Raw genomic sequence first — 14,267 nt, 5'->3', positions numbered from 1 at the left:
GAAAATGGACAGCATTGAAATATTAAAGAAAAGCAGTCGCCTGATGCTTACACAGGTAATCCATCTTCTTCAGTTCTGAAAGTTTTGACAAGACTGGACACAAAAAACAACCTGTCAAGTACAATTTCAACCTTCCCATTTCATCATATTAAATAAAGATCAGCTCCAGAGAAGCTTTATGCATATAAGGAAGGACAGATATTTCTCACCATATATATGTAACTAAAAATATTTTTAATGAACAGATGGAAGTCTGCCAACACATGGTAGATGCACACATAGAGAGAGGATACTAAGCAATTATTGCACAACAGCTCTCCTGAAAGAGCATCTAGATGTATGTCCAGCAGTAGAGCAGTGCTGCATAAACATCTGAATGTAATTCCAGATGTCAGCGTGGCAAGTCTCCCTGACATTCATATACCCACAAGTTCATAAGACAATACATCTTACTCTTAACAGAGCAAGTTTCTTCACAAAGCTACAATTATTAAACTGGGATACCGCCAAGATTTATGTCCCAAGTATTTGAAAACAAAAAGGAATTTTCAACACAGCCATTCTCAAAAGCTACCAGTAAAGCAATCAATTAAAAAAAATTAAAAATTGTCAAACCCAACTTAAATGTATGTTTTTATATGCCAGAACTTCCAGAGTTACCAAGCACAGAGTTGCACAGAAACCAGTTCCAGTTATTCATAAAACTTCCAGTAGTTTAATCAAATTAATTTTAAACAATTCAGAAACAACCACTGACTGGTTTGGAAGGGGCTTATTTTTACTACTTTGTAAGTAGTTGTTCTTTTAAACTAAGTCATAAGAATCAGCTGCACTGGTCAGTTTAAATGCAACATCAATGTTTAAGCAATGTTTTCTGTTAAGAAAACAATAAAACAATGATAAAGAACACTTTCTATACTCCTACACTAGTAGCAGCGTACTCAAAGTGACAAAATGTAGCTCTTTTTAAAGAAAATGGTTTATGATAGTGTTACCTTTAAATTATGACATTGTTTTGATGCAGCACATACACAGCAGCAAGCATACAATGGTTTATGACAATCCGAATTACGTGTTGAGAATGTTTGGACATGTGACTTGAATGCCTAAAACTCAGTCATAAGAATCAAAGCCACTTATAGCCTGTACTACTAGTTCATAACTTTTGACAACCAAAAAAATCCTCCTGACTTGGAAAATGGTTTTAGAATGCCATACTGCATTAGCAGACCCTTACATTTTTCAAGGTGATAGTAAATTTTAAAGTGACGGTAGAGGTCTCTGTACTTCAGCTTTACACATCCTGAAAACAGTCTTATTTATCTCTCATAGACCTCTTACAGACCACTGAAGAGATAGCAGGCTCATCCAATTTTCTAACAACAAAACCAAAATGTGCAATTATCTAAAGACTTTCAAAAGCAGTGCAAGAGGAAAGCCTCAGGAAAATTTTCAAGACTTGCAACAAAGTAGGTAAGATTTGTTTTTTTTACATGAGCCCGATTAGGAAGACAGCAGCTTAAAGAGTGTGTAAGAAATTGATACACTCATACACGTCACTCTCTTTTCTAGAGAAATCATTTAAGTCCCTTAAGTTTCTGATATCTTTTCCTATTACTTACAGAAAATAAGTAAATCAGGGAGAGCACCATACAGCTTAAGATCCAGATTTTCATTACCAATGCACAATTTCAGCTGCAAGTTTATGACAGGATCTATGTCAAGTAATCAAATATTAATTATGTTTTGGATACATTTTCAAATCAGTCCTTTAAAAAGCATAACTATCCTATTCCATATTTCCAAAAGTATTTTGTCTGGGGTTACTTAAAAGGGCAAGGAAGAAATACAGGATGATCCTTCTGAAGTTCTACATACTACCACCTTCCTTTCTCCTTACAAAATTCTCTTCATTATCTTCAGTCATTATGCATTCAGTGCATTTTCACATTATCTTCTAATTCCCATCTTAACTTTCTCACCACAATTCAGAACCTACATAGATTGTTTCCCAAGTCTTCCAAAGCAGTACCAATTCTGAACAATAACCTATTCTGAAATGTTAGTGCAAATGAAATGACTAATGATTCAAAATGCACAAACCTATAATTTAAAACTAGTTCTGAGGATATACAGAAACACAACACTTTCAGATTTTCCAAATCCATCATTACAGTAATCTTGAAAAATATTCACCCACAGCAGTAAAGAAGGAGTATTCCCTATTCCTTTTAATTTTACTTCTATACAAAATAAAACCCTATCTATGGTATTATAAAAATTTCTTGGTCAAATTTTGCAAGATCCTGCCTAATGTCTTTGTCATCACCTCAAGACAAACATGAACAAACTTCTTGTCCTACCTTGTGTCATTTCTGGACCTGTGAGAAGAACCTGTACTAATAGAAAGAATCATCCACATCTTGGCACTCATTGATAACTCACACTAGTGGTTTTCGTAACAACGCTATAGGTGGAGACTCTATAGAGCAGAAAGAGAATGGGAATTTGGGGTAGATGTCTACTACCTCATATTTGCTGGAAGCATTTGTGAAGACACAGACATGGAAATAGAATGCATGGGAATGGCCCACTATCTTCACCAATTTAATGGACTTACAAACAAAACAAAACACTACTGATCAGACAGGTAAATGAACATACCACAGCACATATCAAGGTCTAATAGAAAAGTTCAATTTCAGTTGTGATAGTTGAATAAACAAGTTCTGATTTGCTTTAATCTTAGGAGAAGGTAGAAGCTTTTCCAATGAAAATACATCTTTTTATATAATTTTTATTCTTATTTTTATGAAAGGAAAAATTGTTTCATGTTTGTTTAATACTGATCTCACATACTTCAAATTAAGCAGATTTGTATGCCAAGAGAGCAAATGTAGTGTCTTGGGTCATTATGTTGAAAGCAAAGAAGTCAAAACTGAACACAAGACTGCAAACAAAACATAAACTTGAGCTATGCTTATATTCAAGAATAGTGTAATTGTGAAATTAGTTTTTTCCCAAACTTTAGGCATAACTGCTGCTTACAATTAAAAAAAGCAGGCGTTTAAAAGATATTTTGTCTCTTTTTCACCTCAGTCTCAAGCAATAACAATTGCTTGAGAAACATTGCAATGTTTCCGCTACTACTTGGTAGAGAAGCACAGAAAAAAAAATCAAAAAAAAAAATCCAATAAGTAGCAACTTTGTAAACAATCCGGTTTCTACGAGAACAATTTTGTTTCAAACTAGCAAAGGTCACAATGAAAACTAGTTGCATTTCACACGAACATCAACCCAAAGCCATTATTTAACTTTTTATGCATATATATCTACCCACTTAAAAACACAGATATCTGCGCAGAGATGACTAATAAGATCGCGTGTCCAAAGCAAGCAGGAAAGCCTGTTGTTTCCCTAAGCCGGCTGCTGCTCCTCACGGACCTACACGGAGGGTCTACCTCCTCACGGGCACACGGAGAGGAGGTACGGGTACAAAAGCGCGGAGCGCCGAGACGCGGCTCTGCCTTTGCTTGAGATAAATGTGAAGCTGCTACAGCCCGTGCTGTTCTCCCGTACAGCACCAAGACCCACTGCAGCCCAAGTCACCCCCAGGCACCGCGCTGACTGAGAGTGCCAGACCCCTTCGCACAGAGTGGCGTCCGCGCATCCCTCGGCCCAGAGCCCACAGCAACCCCTATCCTACCCCATACCACCCCATACCACCCCATCCCTCTTCCCACCGTCTCTCCGCAGCGGAGCCCGAGCACGGCGGCGCGGGCAGGGCCGGCGGTCCCCTTGCCTTGCCGCGGGCTGCCAAGTACCCTGCTCACCGCGGCCCAGCCCTCCGCGGCGGGCGCGGCGGACACGAACCCCCCCCCCCCACGGCAAGGCCCCGGCCCAGTCCCCGAGGGTGGCGTAAGAGCCGACACTGCGCCCGCAGCGGGGACCGCGGCTGCTCTGCGCCGCGCCCTGCCCGTTCCGCCCGCAGCGCGGCGTCACCGGCCCGCACGGCGCTGCCCTACCCAAAAGCTCTCCACGAAGTACGCCATCCTTCCTCCTCCGCCGCCCCGGCCACCGGCGAGCCCGGCCGCGGCCGCCGCAGCCGCCGAGACTCGACGGAGGAAACGGGCGCCGCCGCCGCGTTCCGCCCTTCCCGTGACGGAGCAGCCACCGACACCGCTCCCGCCCCGGCCCGGCCCCGCGCCTGCGCTCGGCCGCCGCCGCCGATGCGCAGGCGCGGCGGCAGCGGGGGCGGCGGGCGCTCTCTGGCGGGCACGGCGGGAGGCACGGGTCCGCGGCGGAGCGGGCGCGGCTGCAGAAGGCGGGCTCGGAAAGCTCGAGTAAAACCCTGCGAGCGTCAGTGAGCACCGGGGAACGGGCACGCTCAGCGCCACGGAGGAGACGAGATTCCTGCTGCTAGAAGGCTCTTCACACAGCGGATGGCTGGGCACTGGAACAGGCTCCCCAGGGAAGTCACAGCACCAAGCCTGACGGAGTTCAAAGAAGTGTTTGGACAACGTTCTCGAGAAAACAATGCGATTCTTAGGAATGTCCTTTACGGGGCTATGGGTTGGCCTCGATAATCCTTGTGTCCCTTCCAACTCAGAATATTCTGTGATTCTGTGAAGTGGCTTCACAACTAAGTCTCATTCCAGACAAGTAGGGTAAAGGTCCTTGGAAGCAGGTGATGATGACTAGTCCTGCAGGGAATTCTGCTGATAAAGCAGAATAGCTTGCCCTCCTAACAGCATTGTCCTAAAGGATTTTACACTTCCAGTGGCATGCTCCTAATAAAGATGCATCTCATCTAAAGCCAAAGGGTCTGGAGAAACTAATTCAGGTCTCCACCATCTTCAACAACAGTCTGCAGTCTGTAGATCCTTCACTGACTCAGTATAGAGTATCAGCCAGCAGGGGTGATGGCAATTATTGGTCCAGAACACAAGACCACTCAAGTGCCACCTGTGGTCAGGCTGTACCTGGAGTGCTCCTTTTCCATACATATATATATAGTATTTGTGGTATTCAGCACCACTAGAGTCTTTCTGGCACTCCACAGAGTTCCTGTTCTATGTTAATATGGTGATTCCTTGCCCAAGACAGCAGATAGCTTTTCATTATCAACTAAAAATAGAGGGCCAGGTCTAAGCAGCAATGTGAAGGGCTGCAGCTCAATGCCCTGTGCAAACGTGGTAAGTGCTTTATCCCAACTTGACCTGTAGTTTTGTCAGCACAAAGTTTTATCCAAATCAGAAAAAGTAAAAATCTGATATTATCAGCTGGGTGTTCAAGGAGCTCCCTTCCCCTTTATGGAAACCCTATTAGCTCTTGTGTGAAAAACCTCACTTTCTTTCATGTTGACACTAAAGGTTTCCGTACTTTGTTCTGCCTGTTATTAGGTAAGGCATAGAGCAGAACATTCAAATCATCCCTCAGAACCTGATGAATTCACCAACTTGTATCAAATTTATGCTGAGCAAAGACTTCCATGAAATGAAATGGTTAGGCAAAATGTAGTTCGGAAGTTTACAAAGCTACAGAATTTCATCTACCCTTACTAGAGATATTTTCACGGAAGATGAGCAGTATCATTCAGAAATGGTATTACAGTTATTGGTCAGTGATGGTAGTTTCAAGTCCACCGCTTCAGTAGCTCCACAATGAGGTTAGAAGTTCCTTTCTTTCTGGCAATGTTCTCCCAAAATTCCAGTATGCCAAGCTTGATAACTTGATGCTGAGAAAACTCCTGTATCTCCTCCATAGTACAGATTTCTTTCAAACTCCCAAGACTATTGGATCTGGATCCCTCCTCTTTTGATAAGAGAAGCATGCGTACTGTCATTTAAGCAGTAATAGCATGCTATAGCGTTGTGGATAGGTAAAACTTTACAAAAGGAAGGCCTTGTAAAATCATGGCTCACTCCTGTTACTTTGGCTAAGTAGAAAAGGATACTGGGAGAGACTCAGCTGAATTAGAGGGAAAAAACCAAGTTACATAACCATCACATGTTCACATCATGGTGTATGGTGGTTGGTTGGATGATGTATTTTAGAAGTATCTAACTGATACAAGCCTAACTATTTTAAAAGGTCTGGTTTTTTGCAATAAAGGAGTTCCCTTTTGCACCTGCCTGGGGACTCTGCATCACTCTGCTTCATAACATTATAGAACTACATTTGAAGAAAACTACTTTAGCCTTCTTTCTACTTAAGTAAGCAGTATGTATTATGATCTGATCTGGAAAAAAAACACATTATTATAGAACATTCTGCAGTGTGCATTGCAATCTGTAAGGATGTACACCAGGACAAACAATAGATAAACGCTGCATGAGCAGAGCTGATGCTTTCTATTCCATAGCAGATAGAAATAAAAATCTGTCCCTTTCACAGGGACACATAGAAGTCTCAGGATCACTTCTACAATTCAGAGAAAAGTTCCTATCTTCCATATTTTCAAAGCTATATAGCTCTCCCTTATGTGCTGCTATACTAGATTGAAGCAATGGCTACAGTTCTTCAGCAACCTACCATGACAGAAAAAATCAAACCTACACTCACGTTTTCCTTTCCACATAAATTTGAGTGAAATGCACAATATTAATGTTAAGGCATGCTCCAAGATAGATACAGTTATACAGAAAAAAAATTCAATATGGATCATGATCAGGATTAAGATTACATTTCAAGATTTTCCTACATAAAGAGATCCATAATGGATTACTGAACACAGAGACAAAGCCCCTGTCTTGGGTTGAGTTTATGATGCTTGTATCCCCAGTTGCCTGATTTATGTTACATATTAAGTTCTGCACCTTTAAGACTGGCTCTGAGAGTGAAGGGGGAAGAAGAAGCCACAGTTTGTGTTGAGGACAAACATCACTCACCCACATCCTGCTCCTGGACTGTGGTGTCTGCAGCATGGACAGACAGCAGGACAGAGCTCTCCTTTGCTGCTAGCTAGTTCTTAGCTAGTTCTTAGCTAGCTGAGGCAGAGGCGTTCCCTGGACTGTTTTTTTCCCCCTTTTTCTTGGATCTGCTCAAACCTGCTCTGGACTGAACACCCAGCCAAACCCCAGGAGCTCACACCTGTGGCCCACCGGGGCCTGGGCCTTGGCACTTTCCTTATCAGAGGGACTGATAAGAGACTGAGTGAGCTGAGCTACAGCACATGAAAAGGACTTTTTCTGGATCTGCCGTCTCATCGAACAGCAAGAGGTTTTGAAGTTTAATATTATTCAATTTCTGTTAAATAAACATATATAAATAAATAAAGGGGTTTTTCCACTTTTCTCCAAGGAAATATTTTTCCTGAACCAGCTGGGGGAAGGGCCATTTGAATTTGTCTTCTGGAAGGACCACATTCGGAGGTTCTTTCCCAAATTTGCCCTAAACCAGGACAGTGCCTTATTTTGGAAGTCCCTGACCTGCGCATTAGTGAAGTCTTTGAGAATATTTTGCAATAGTGTCATTTATAGTTCTTTAATCTTTTCTTCCCTAGCTATTGGCTGCCAAGGAAAGGATACTAGGTTAGGTAGACTGTCCCAGTACAGTCATTGTTTTGTCTTCCTCCTGTAATGGAGGCAGAGAAAAAGGGACGTTATTTTGAAAGCCATAAAAACACAGTGTGTCCTGTATAATAAAACAAGAATTCCTTGCATATTTTCAGCAGTGTTCACAGAAGATCAAAATAGTTTTCTGGATTGCTGATTTTTTAAGAGTTTGAAAAAGCAGTTCAATCTCATCATCCACGTGAATGTAAGGTTAGAGAACCATCAGAACAAACCTCACGGGAAGGGTATGAAGAACTAGCTATACAATTTCTCTAGTTATATTTTGTCTTGGTGTTAAAGAATTTAAAAAGAAAAACTCTGGAATAAGTTGCTTCTCCTTACAGGCTTAACCAACTCTTTTCCACCAATAAGGAACAAATATGAAAAGGCTTAAGTGAAAAAATAATAATTTACTAACAATAAGAACAGCAACAGGAAAAGAATAACAGTAATCAAGTACTAGATACAGTATTGCTACATCTCACAAGATCCCACCTCTCCAAGATGGCTCTCCCCAGTCAAGCATGTCTCATGCACAAAGGGAAAAAAGAGTGCCAGTGCTCCCTTTGCTCACTGCTCTGCTTATCTCCCTGATGGCTGGAGCTCCAACTAATATTATCCGGATCACAGGGCTAGAACTTATGGAGGGACTTCGCTTTTCTCTTGTAGGAGATGGCAGGGCATGCAAGGCAGGACAGCTGGGTTGGAGTGGCTCATGGTCTTCTCAGCCAGGAGCTGCTGGTGGACTTTGTCCTGAGGCAAACCAAGACCATTAACAGCAGTCTCTCTGAGATGAGTGAAAAACAAACCCAAAAGGGAACCCAAACCTGAAAAGCCTGTGTCCAAACTGCTTTGGCACTATAGCAAGAAGCCAAGAGCCAAATCAAATAGCCAGAGTGAGAGCTCTGCCTCAGCAAAAATGAAAAGCCCAGCAATGCAAAAATTAGGTGACCAAAGAGGCTGACCTACCTGCAAGAGCTGACTTTTAAAATGCCCTAAGTACAACCTGCATCAGTTCCATTTCAACTGCAGGATCTTAAAGAGACACTAATGATTTTTGGGCACAGATAGATCTGAAATACAATAATGTTTTGGGTTATTTATGGCAGAAAATAATGCTGTTTTTGGAAAAAAAGTATGTTATTTCGCACTAATATGGGTCAAATACATGTCAAAGAAGGCATGTAGCTCAGTTACCCTTTCAGAAAAACATCCCTGATTTTGCAGTTTGCTATATGCATCTCCTTGTATCCATTCTCTTGTATTTCCAGCTTCTGGTTTTATAAGTGTTAATATTAACTCATTTTCAACAGACAAAAAGATTGTACTTTAGTTTTACTTACAGCAACTAAGTTAATTTGTTTTATATCTAACCTATCTGAAAATGAATTATAAACTCTAGGTAAAAAAACTGTATTCAATTACCAGTAAAATCCTTAACACATGAAAGTACAATTGAATGTATTAAGATCTTTTTAAAAAAGAATCCAAACAATTACCAAAATAACACCAAATATTATATACCTTTTTGTCATAATTACTTGCCAAAGAGCTAGCTGACATTTAAAGTTCCTTATAAATTAAGAGAGTTAAGAAACATTCAGGTAAAATACACACTCTGAGACTACACTTTAAAGAGAATCTGAAGAAGCAGATGGATATTTTATACATAACATACCACACTGAGAATATGCCTTGAAAAATACGCTTTCTTTCTTTATTGTCTTTTCTAAAAGAACTACTAACAAATCCATAGGTGGATTTGGAATACTAGAAGCAGCAGAAGGGGATATAAAAAGCCAGAGCTGTTTACCACTGTGGTGGATAACAAAAGATGAGGTGAAGACAGAGTGAATTGTTAGCTAAGTGCTTTTTAAGAGTTGTTTCAGTTTGGTGACTAGTGTCAGGTTACCTCGTAGGATTTAAAACCCACCAGGATTATGTTCTAACCAAGCAATGGTACCTGCATAGTTGCAGACAATACCAAGAAGTCCAATAATTCACTTGCTTATGACCTCCACATTACCTTCATTACTATACATTTACTGCAGCCTTTTTGTACAGAAACTGTAACAAAATCCTATAGGCAGAACGTTAGAGCTGGTAAAGCTTAGGGACAAAAATCTGGAAAAAGAGATTATAAAGTTAGCAGCAAATACAGCTAACTCGAAACAATTTATCCTAAGGGAATTCTCCCAGATAATCTTAATACAGGCTAAGCCCTTTTCTGAAATATATGCATAAACTGAAAATGTAGTCTGATGAGAGAACACTGCTGAGATTATAAACTACATCACATTTTGGGTAGGATGGGTGTTTCTAATGTTATTTCTAAGTATAAGATGAACAAAAACATTTCTTGACATAGTCATAGCCATGTTATTACAGTAAGAGATCAACTGAATTTCTTTAAATTTGGCACAGTATTTCATCAGTTATTTCAAATTTAGGAATAATATAAATGTTCTGTTGAAGATTTGCAGCAACTTTTAATGTCACCGTTTTCTACATCCTTGGAATTATGGATTCCATTAGGCTGTATCATCTGACTCACTGTATAGTTATGCTTCTGCATGCTTCTATTCATCTGGACACCAAGATGGATTGCATTCCATTCATTAATTCAAAAACTTAAGTTATGAAGCCAACAGCATTGCTTCACATTGAGTCACTTGGTGTTAATGGTATGCCTTTATAACTCTTCTGCCAAAAGAATGTCTCATCAAATCGACCATCAATCAAATGAAGGGCTCAGAAAGTGTTAGTAAACATTAGCAACAACCAGAATATCTGAGTGGCTGTAGATCCCATTTTAACTTCTTGTCCCATTTCAGTCCTGCATGAAAAATTCTGGGAGATTTATAATACATTCAGAAGGTGCATTACTACAGTAACACCATACTGAAGTTTTTAAGCTATATTCTGTGTAAGATAGGAAAATAACTGGATAAATTGTTATGCTGCTGTACCCTAAGGAGTACAGGCAATGGTTAGTTGAATTCATACTCCTGACACCTTAATATTTTTAATATTATATACATGCCTACTTACCTAAATTTCAATGAACTTGGAGCAGCAGCTTATTGGCAGTCAACTAGTAAAAATAACCTAAATTAAAAAAAAACCTAAAGTATTTAATATACTGAAATTCAATGACAAGTGATGAAACATGAAGTATTCCGAAGAGCAAGGTCTGACTTTATTACTAGTTAGTATCAAAGTGCACCATAGTACATCACCTACTTGTGGTGGTGTTCTGATCACAAAGATCTTCTCCACTCTTGTTATAATATACAACAGAAAAGGAAATTGGTGTGAAGCCAAGCTAGTAAGATTATGTGGTATCTCAAGGAAGTGTTCTTAGGGAAGTATATATAAGAATAGATGGTGCTTGTGTTCTTAATAAACCAAAGACAGCTTTTTAGTACTATACTAACAGAAGAGCAACTGGTTGGGATTGAGTCCATGCAAGGCAGTAAATGAAATAATGAAAGATATTGGTCTGGACATGTATTTTAGCTGTCGAAGTAGGAAGTAATTATTGAAATATTGTGAAAGAAGTGAAATTATTTGGCTGTACAAGTCCTTAATTAGGACTGAATATTGAAAATCACAGTATGACTATGAATAGAATGGTCAGTGAATGGCTTGCATTTGGGCAAAAGTATTGCTTTGTGAAAATGATTCTTACCTTATATTCTTAACATCCACAGATGGAAACACTAATACCTACTAATGGCAGTCATCAGCTCTAGCAAATAGAAAAAACATGTCAACTTCAGTGTCCTTGTCACATCAATAAAACTTTTTAAGTCGAATTACTTCTGAAGATGAACAGCAACAATTTGGAAGGCCTCCATCTCTGCTCACATGGAAGATATTTGAAGTTTATTTTTTGTTTTTTCGTGGTGCTCTTTGTGTTTGTTTGTTTGCTTGTTTTAAAGGTACAAGAGTAGCCAAGATGCTACAAGGGTGTTAATTAAAGTAACTAAAGTCTGGGTTATTGCATCAGGGAATTGTCTGTGTTAAATGCTGTCTTTGTATGGGATGAGAAACAGTTACCTGAGTTGAATGCTTGCAACAGAATGTGAGCTATAGTCTAACGTTCCATCTGGTTTTGGCCCAATGATGACAACAGGTTTGCAAGGATAAGGAAGATGGAGATAAACAAAACAACATGGAAGAGCTCTACAAGAGAAAGTGATTCAACTGTCATACTGCCTTATGCTAAGATATGTAAAGAATTTTAAAAAATGAATACTTGAATTTTTAGTTTGTCATGTGGTTAATCTGATCTTCCAAAGCTAGAAGGAAAAAGTGCATAGAATTACACATGTGATTCCAATATGTTTATTTGAGCATGTAAATTTCAGAATGAAAAACATATATGCAAGATAATGAACATCAATATGTTAAAGACAAAAAAAACCCCACCATGTAAAATGACTCAAAACCTCGATTTAAATAATGGTTTTGTTAAAAAAAGACACTGAAAGATCTGTTTCTAGAAGAAAAATACATTAAACTTTAGTTGTGAAACGATTTTGCACTTTTTTGGAGTGGCTTTGTTTACAAGCAAAATCCCTTTTTCAATGGTATCCTTCACTATGTTTTGAGTTTTTGAAGTATAGAACCCTTTAGTTTCCATACCTGTAAAGTCACAGAAACTTCTCAGTAAGTCAACATAAATGTAAAGCTAAAATACAGCTTAAGAAAACTGTTAATTAAACATACACTAACCTGTAAAGACATTACTTAACAATAAATCCAGGTAAAAGGTGAGGTAAATAAATCTCTCTTCCCTTTGTGTACTTTTATCACAGAAATAAAATTATATTTAGCATTTCTATTAAGCACAGAAGGTGCAGAGAGAAATAATGGAAAATTTAAAAATATTGGCATAAATTACAGTAACACTGCATTAGTTATGCATCCAAATTAACCTGTATGCTTTAAACACAGAAGGGCTTCAAATTCCCCTGCATATTTAACACAGGAAATTTATGACCATTCACTTTGCCAAGAGGCACTAAGAAAAGGAAAAAATAAATTGTCAGTTTAACAACATTATATTTCCATTTTTAATATGTTTTTAAGTATGGAAATACATATTTCCATATATGTCAAAATTATAAATTAAGATTTGAAAAGTAATATTTATACCTGAAGACACCTATATCTATAAACATAAGTGCATATAACAAATATCTCTATTTTAATTTTCACAATTCAAAATGAAGTCTGGAAGACAAAGAGTTGATGACACAAAGAAAAAAAAACCCTGAAAAATAGTGACTCAAAAATAATTCTTATATGCCCTTACTTATATATCTATGTATTAGTACATGCACAGCACAATTATATCTGTTTTCCTTAAATTGGATGGATTATAGGAAAATACTTAATTTTAAGTCTGTGATTATTCAGATTAACATTTGGATGTCTTTTGAGAGGTTTCAATGGTCTACACTGCTCATTTTATGCAGAACAAGGGTAAATGGCTGTGAAAGATCAGTCCCTTATAATGCAGTATGTTTCTCTGTGAATCATTCTGAGATAACAAAAGCTACCAGCAACTACTCTGTGAGCACTTAACATACATAAATTTTCTGCACACTATGCCTACTGAAATGCTTCTTCATTGAAGTACAACTTTAAACGTCCTTTTTTTTTTAATAAATACGATGATGTACAATTACAGTTCCATCCTTTGCACCATTCCACAAGCTTTGCAACATTCATTTCCCTTCATCAGACCCAAAATTAGAGGCCACAGCTTAAAATCAGGCTTTGAACTGATAGTAGAAGACTTGAACAAAACTAGTGACAGCAGTGCGCTGTCAGAACATAAGGTGAGTGGGAATTTCTATTTGAAAGAAAGCTAAACTTCCCCAATCCCCTCCCACACAGCCACTGATGTATTCAGGCACCAGGAACTAGTATTTCTGCTAAGCAGCTCGTCTCTACACTGCTGTTCCATGGCCTTCTCTTATTTCTGGAAATGGAAGTCCTCATTAAGCAGAGTTTCAGCGAACTATGAAGCAATTAGTTTCTACTATAAATTTCATTATAGCAGGTATTTATATCTATGCATTTTATTGCTATATTACACAGTCAGTCAATAGCATGTAGGCAATTTAGACCATGACACATATGTCTAGCACAGATTGCTTATATAGTGTAATGACTAAGTTCAACAGATAATCAACTGTTAAATAATGGAAGTGAACATAAAATGTTCAGTTTCACATGAGTGAATTGAAATAAACTGTTGTTTCATATTTTAGCTACTTCTAAACTATAGAACCTTCTAAAGTTCTGTAAGGACAGCTCCTTAAATAGTTTGTATTACCACAATCCCATGAAAGCTAGATAAAATTAGACTAAGACCACTGCAAATTTTGGTTCAAGATCTTGAATAATTTTAATTTATTTCTAGTTTACTCATTGTTTAATTATTCACATTATTGGTAACCCAGGAAATAAGCTCAACATTTTTCTCCCCTTTCCCATTTGGTCAGACTCAGCAAGTACCAACTGTTTCAAGAAACAGTTATTGTAACATTTCTCAGTAGTAAAGCAGTTACCAGTTATCACCCAACAGGTTATCAATTCAATACACCTAACCCTCCTTTTTTATACATTGATCTGCCCTCAAGCAGCATGAAGTATCTAAAGTAAATTGACATTTAATTGTCCAGAGACAATTCT

The 14,267-nt window shown here is 38.6% G+C and overlaps 1 protein-coding gene across 4 annotated transcripts in view; it reads right to left on the bottom strand.

Annotated features, from left to right (window-relative positions):
• The window catches only part of FCHO2 (FCH and mu domain containing endocytic adaptor 2), an 80,076-nt gene extending 75,838 nt beyond the window's left edge, over positions 1-4,238 (bottom strand). Inside the window, exon 1 of one of the 4 annotated variants that reach the window (XM_086869857.1) lies at positions 4,026-4,238. In XM_086869857.1, coding sequence (XP_086725983.1) covers positions 4,026-4,052 — 27 coding nt within the window. In that variant the 5' untranslated portion in view covers positions 4,053-4,238. The remainder of the gene's footprint in view (positions 1-4,025) is intronic. The other 3 variants (XM_086869853.1, XM_086869855.1, XM_086869854.1) reach the window with 3 other exon arrangements.
• Between the last annotated feature and the right edge of the window lie 10,029 nt (positions 4,239-14,267).

The sequence above is a fragment of the Cyanistes caeruleus genome, chromosome Z, assembly GCF_971803275.1.
Source record: "Cyanistes caeruleus chromosome Z, bCyaCae1.hap1.1, whole genome shotgun sequence".
In the NCBI taxonomy this organism is placed as follows: Eukaryota; Metazoa; Chordata; class Aves; order Passeriformes; family Paridae; genus Cyanistes; species Cyanistes caeruleus.
This window is presented reverse-complemented; position numbering and strand designations above follow the sequence as displayed.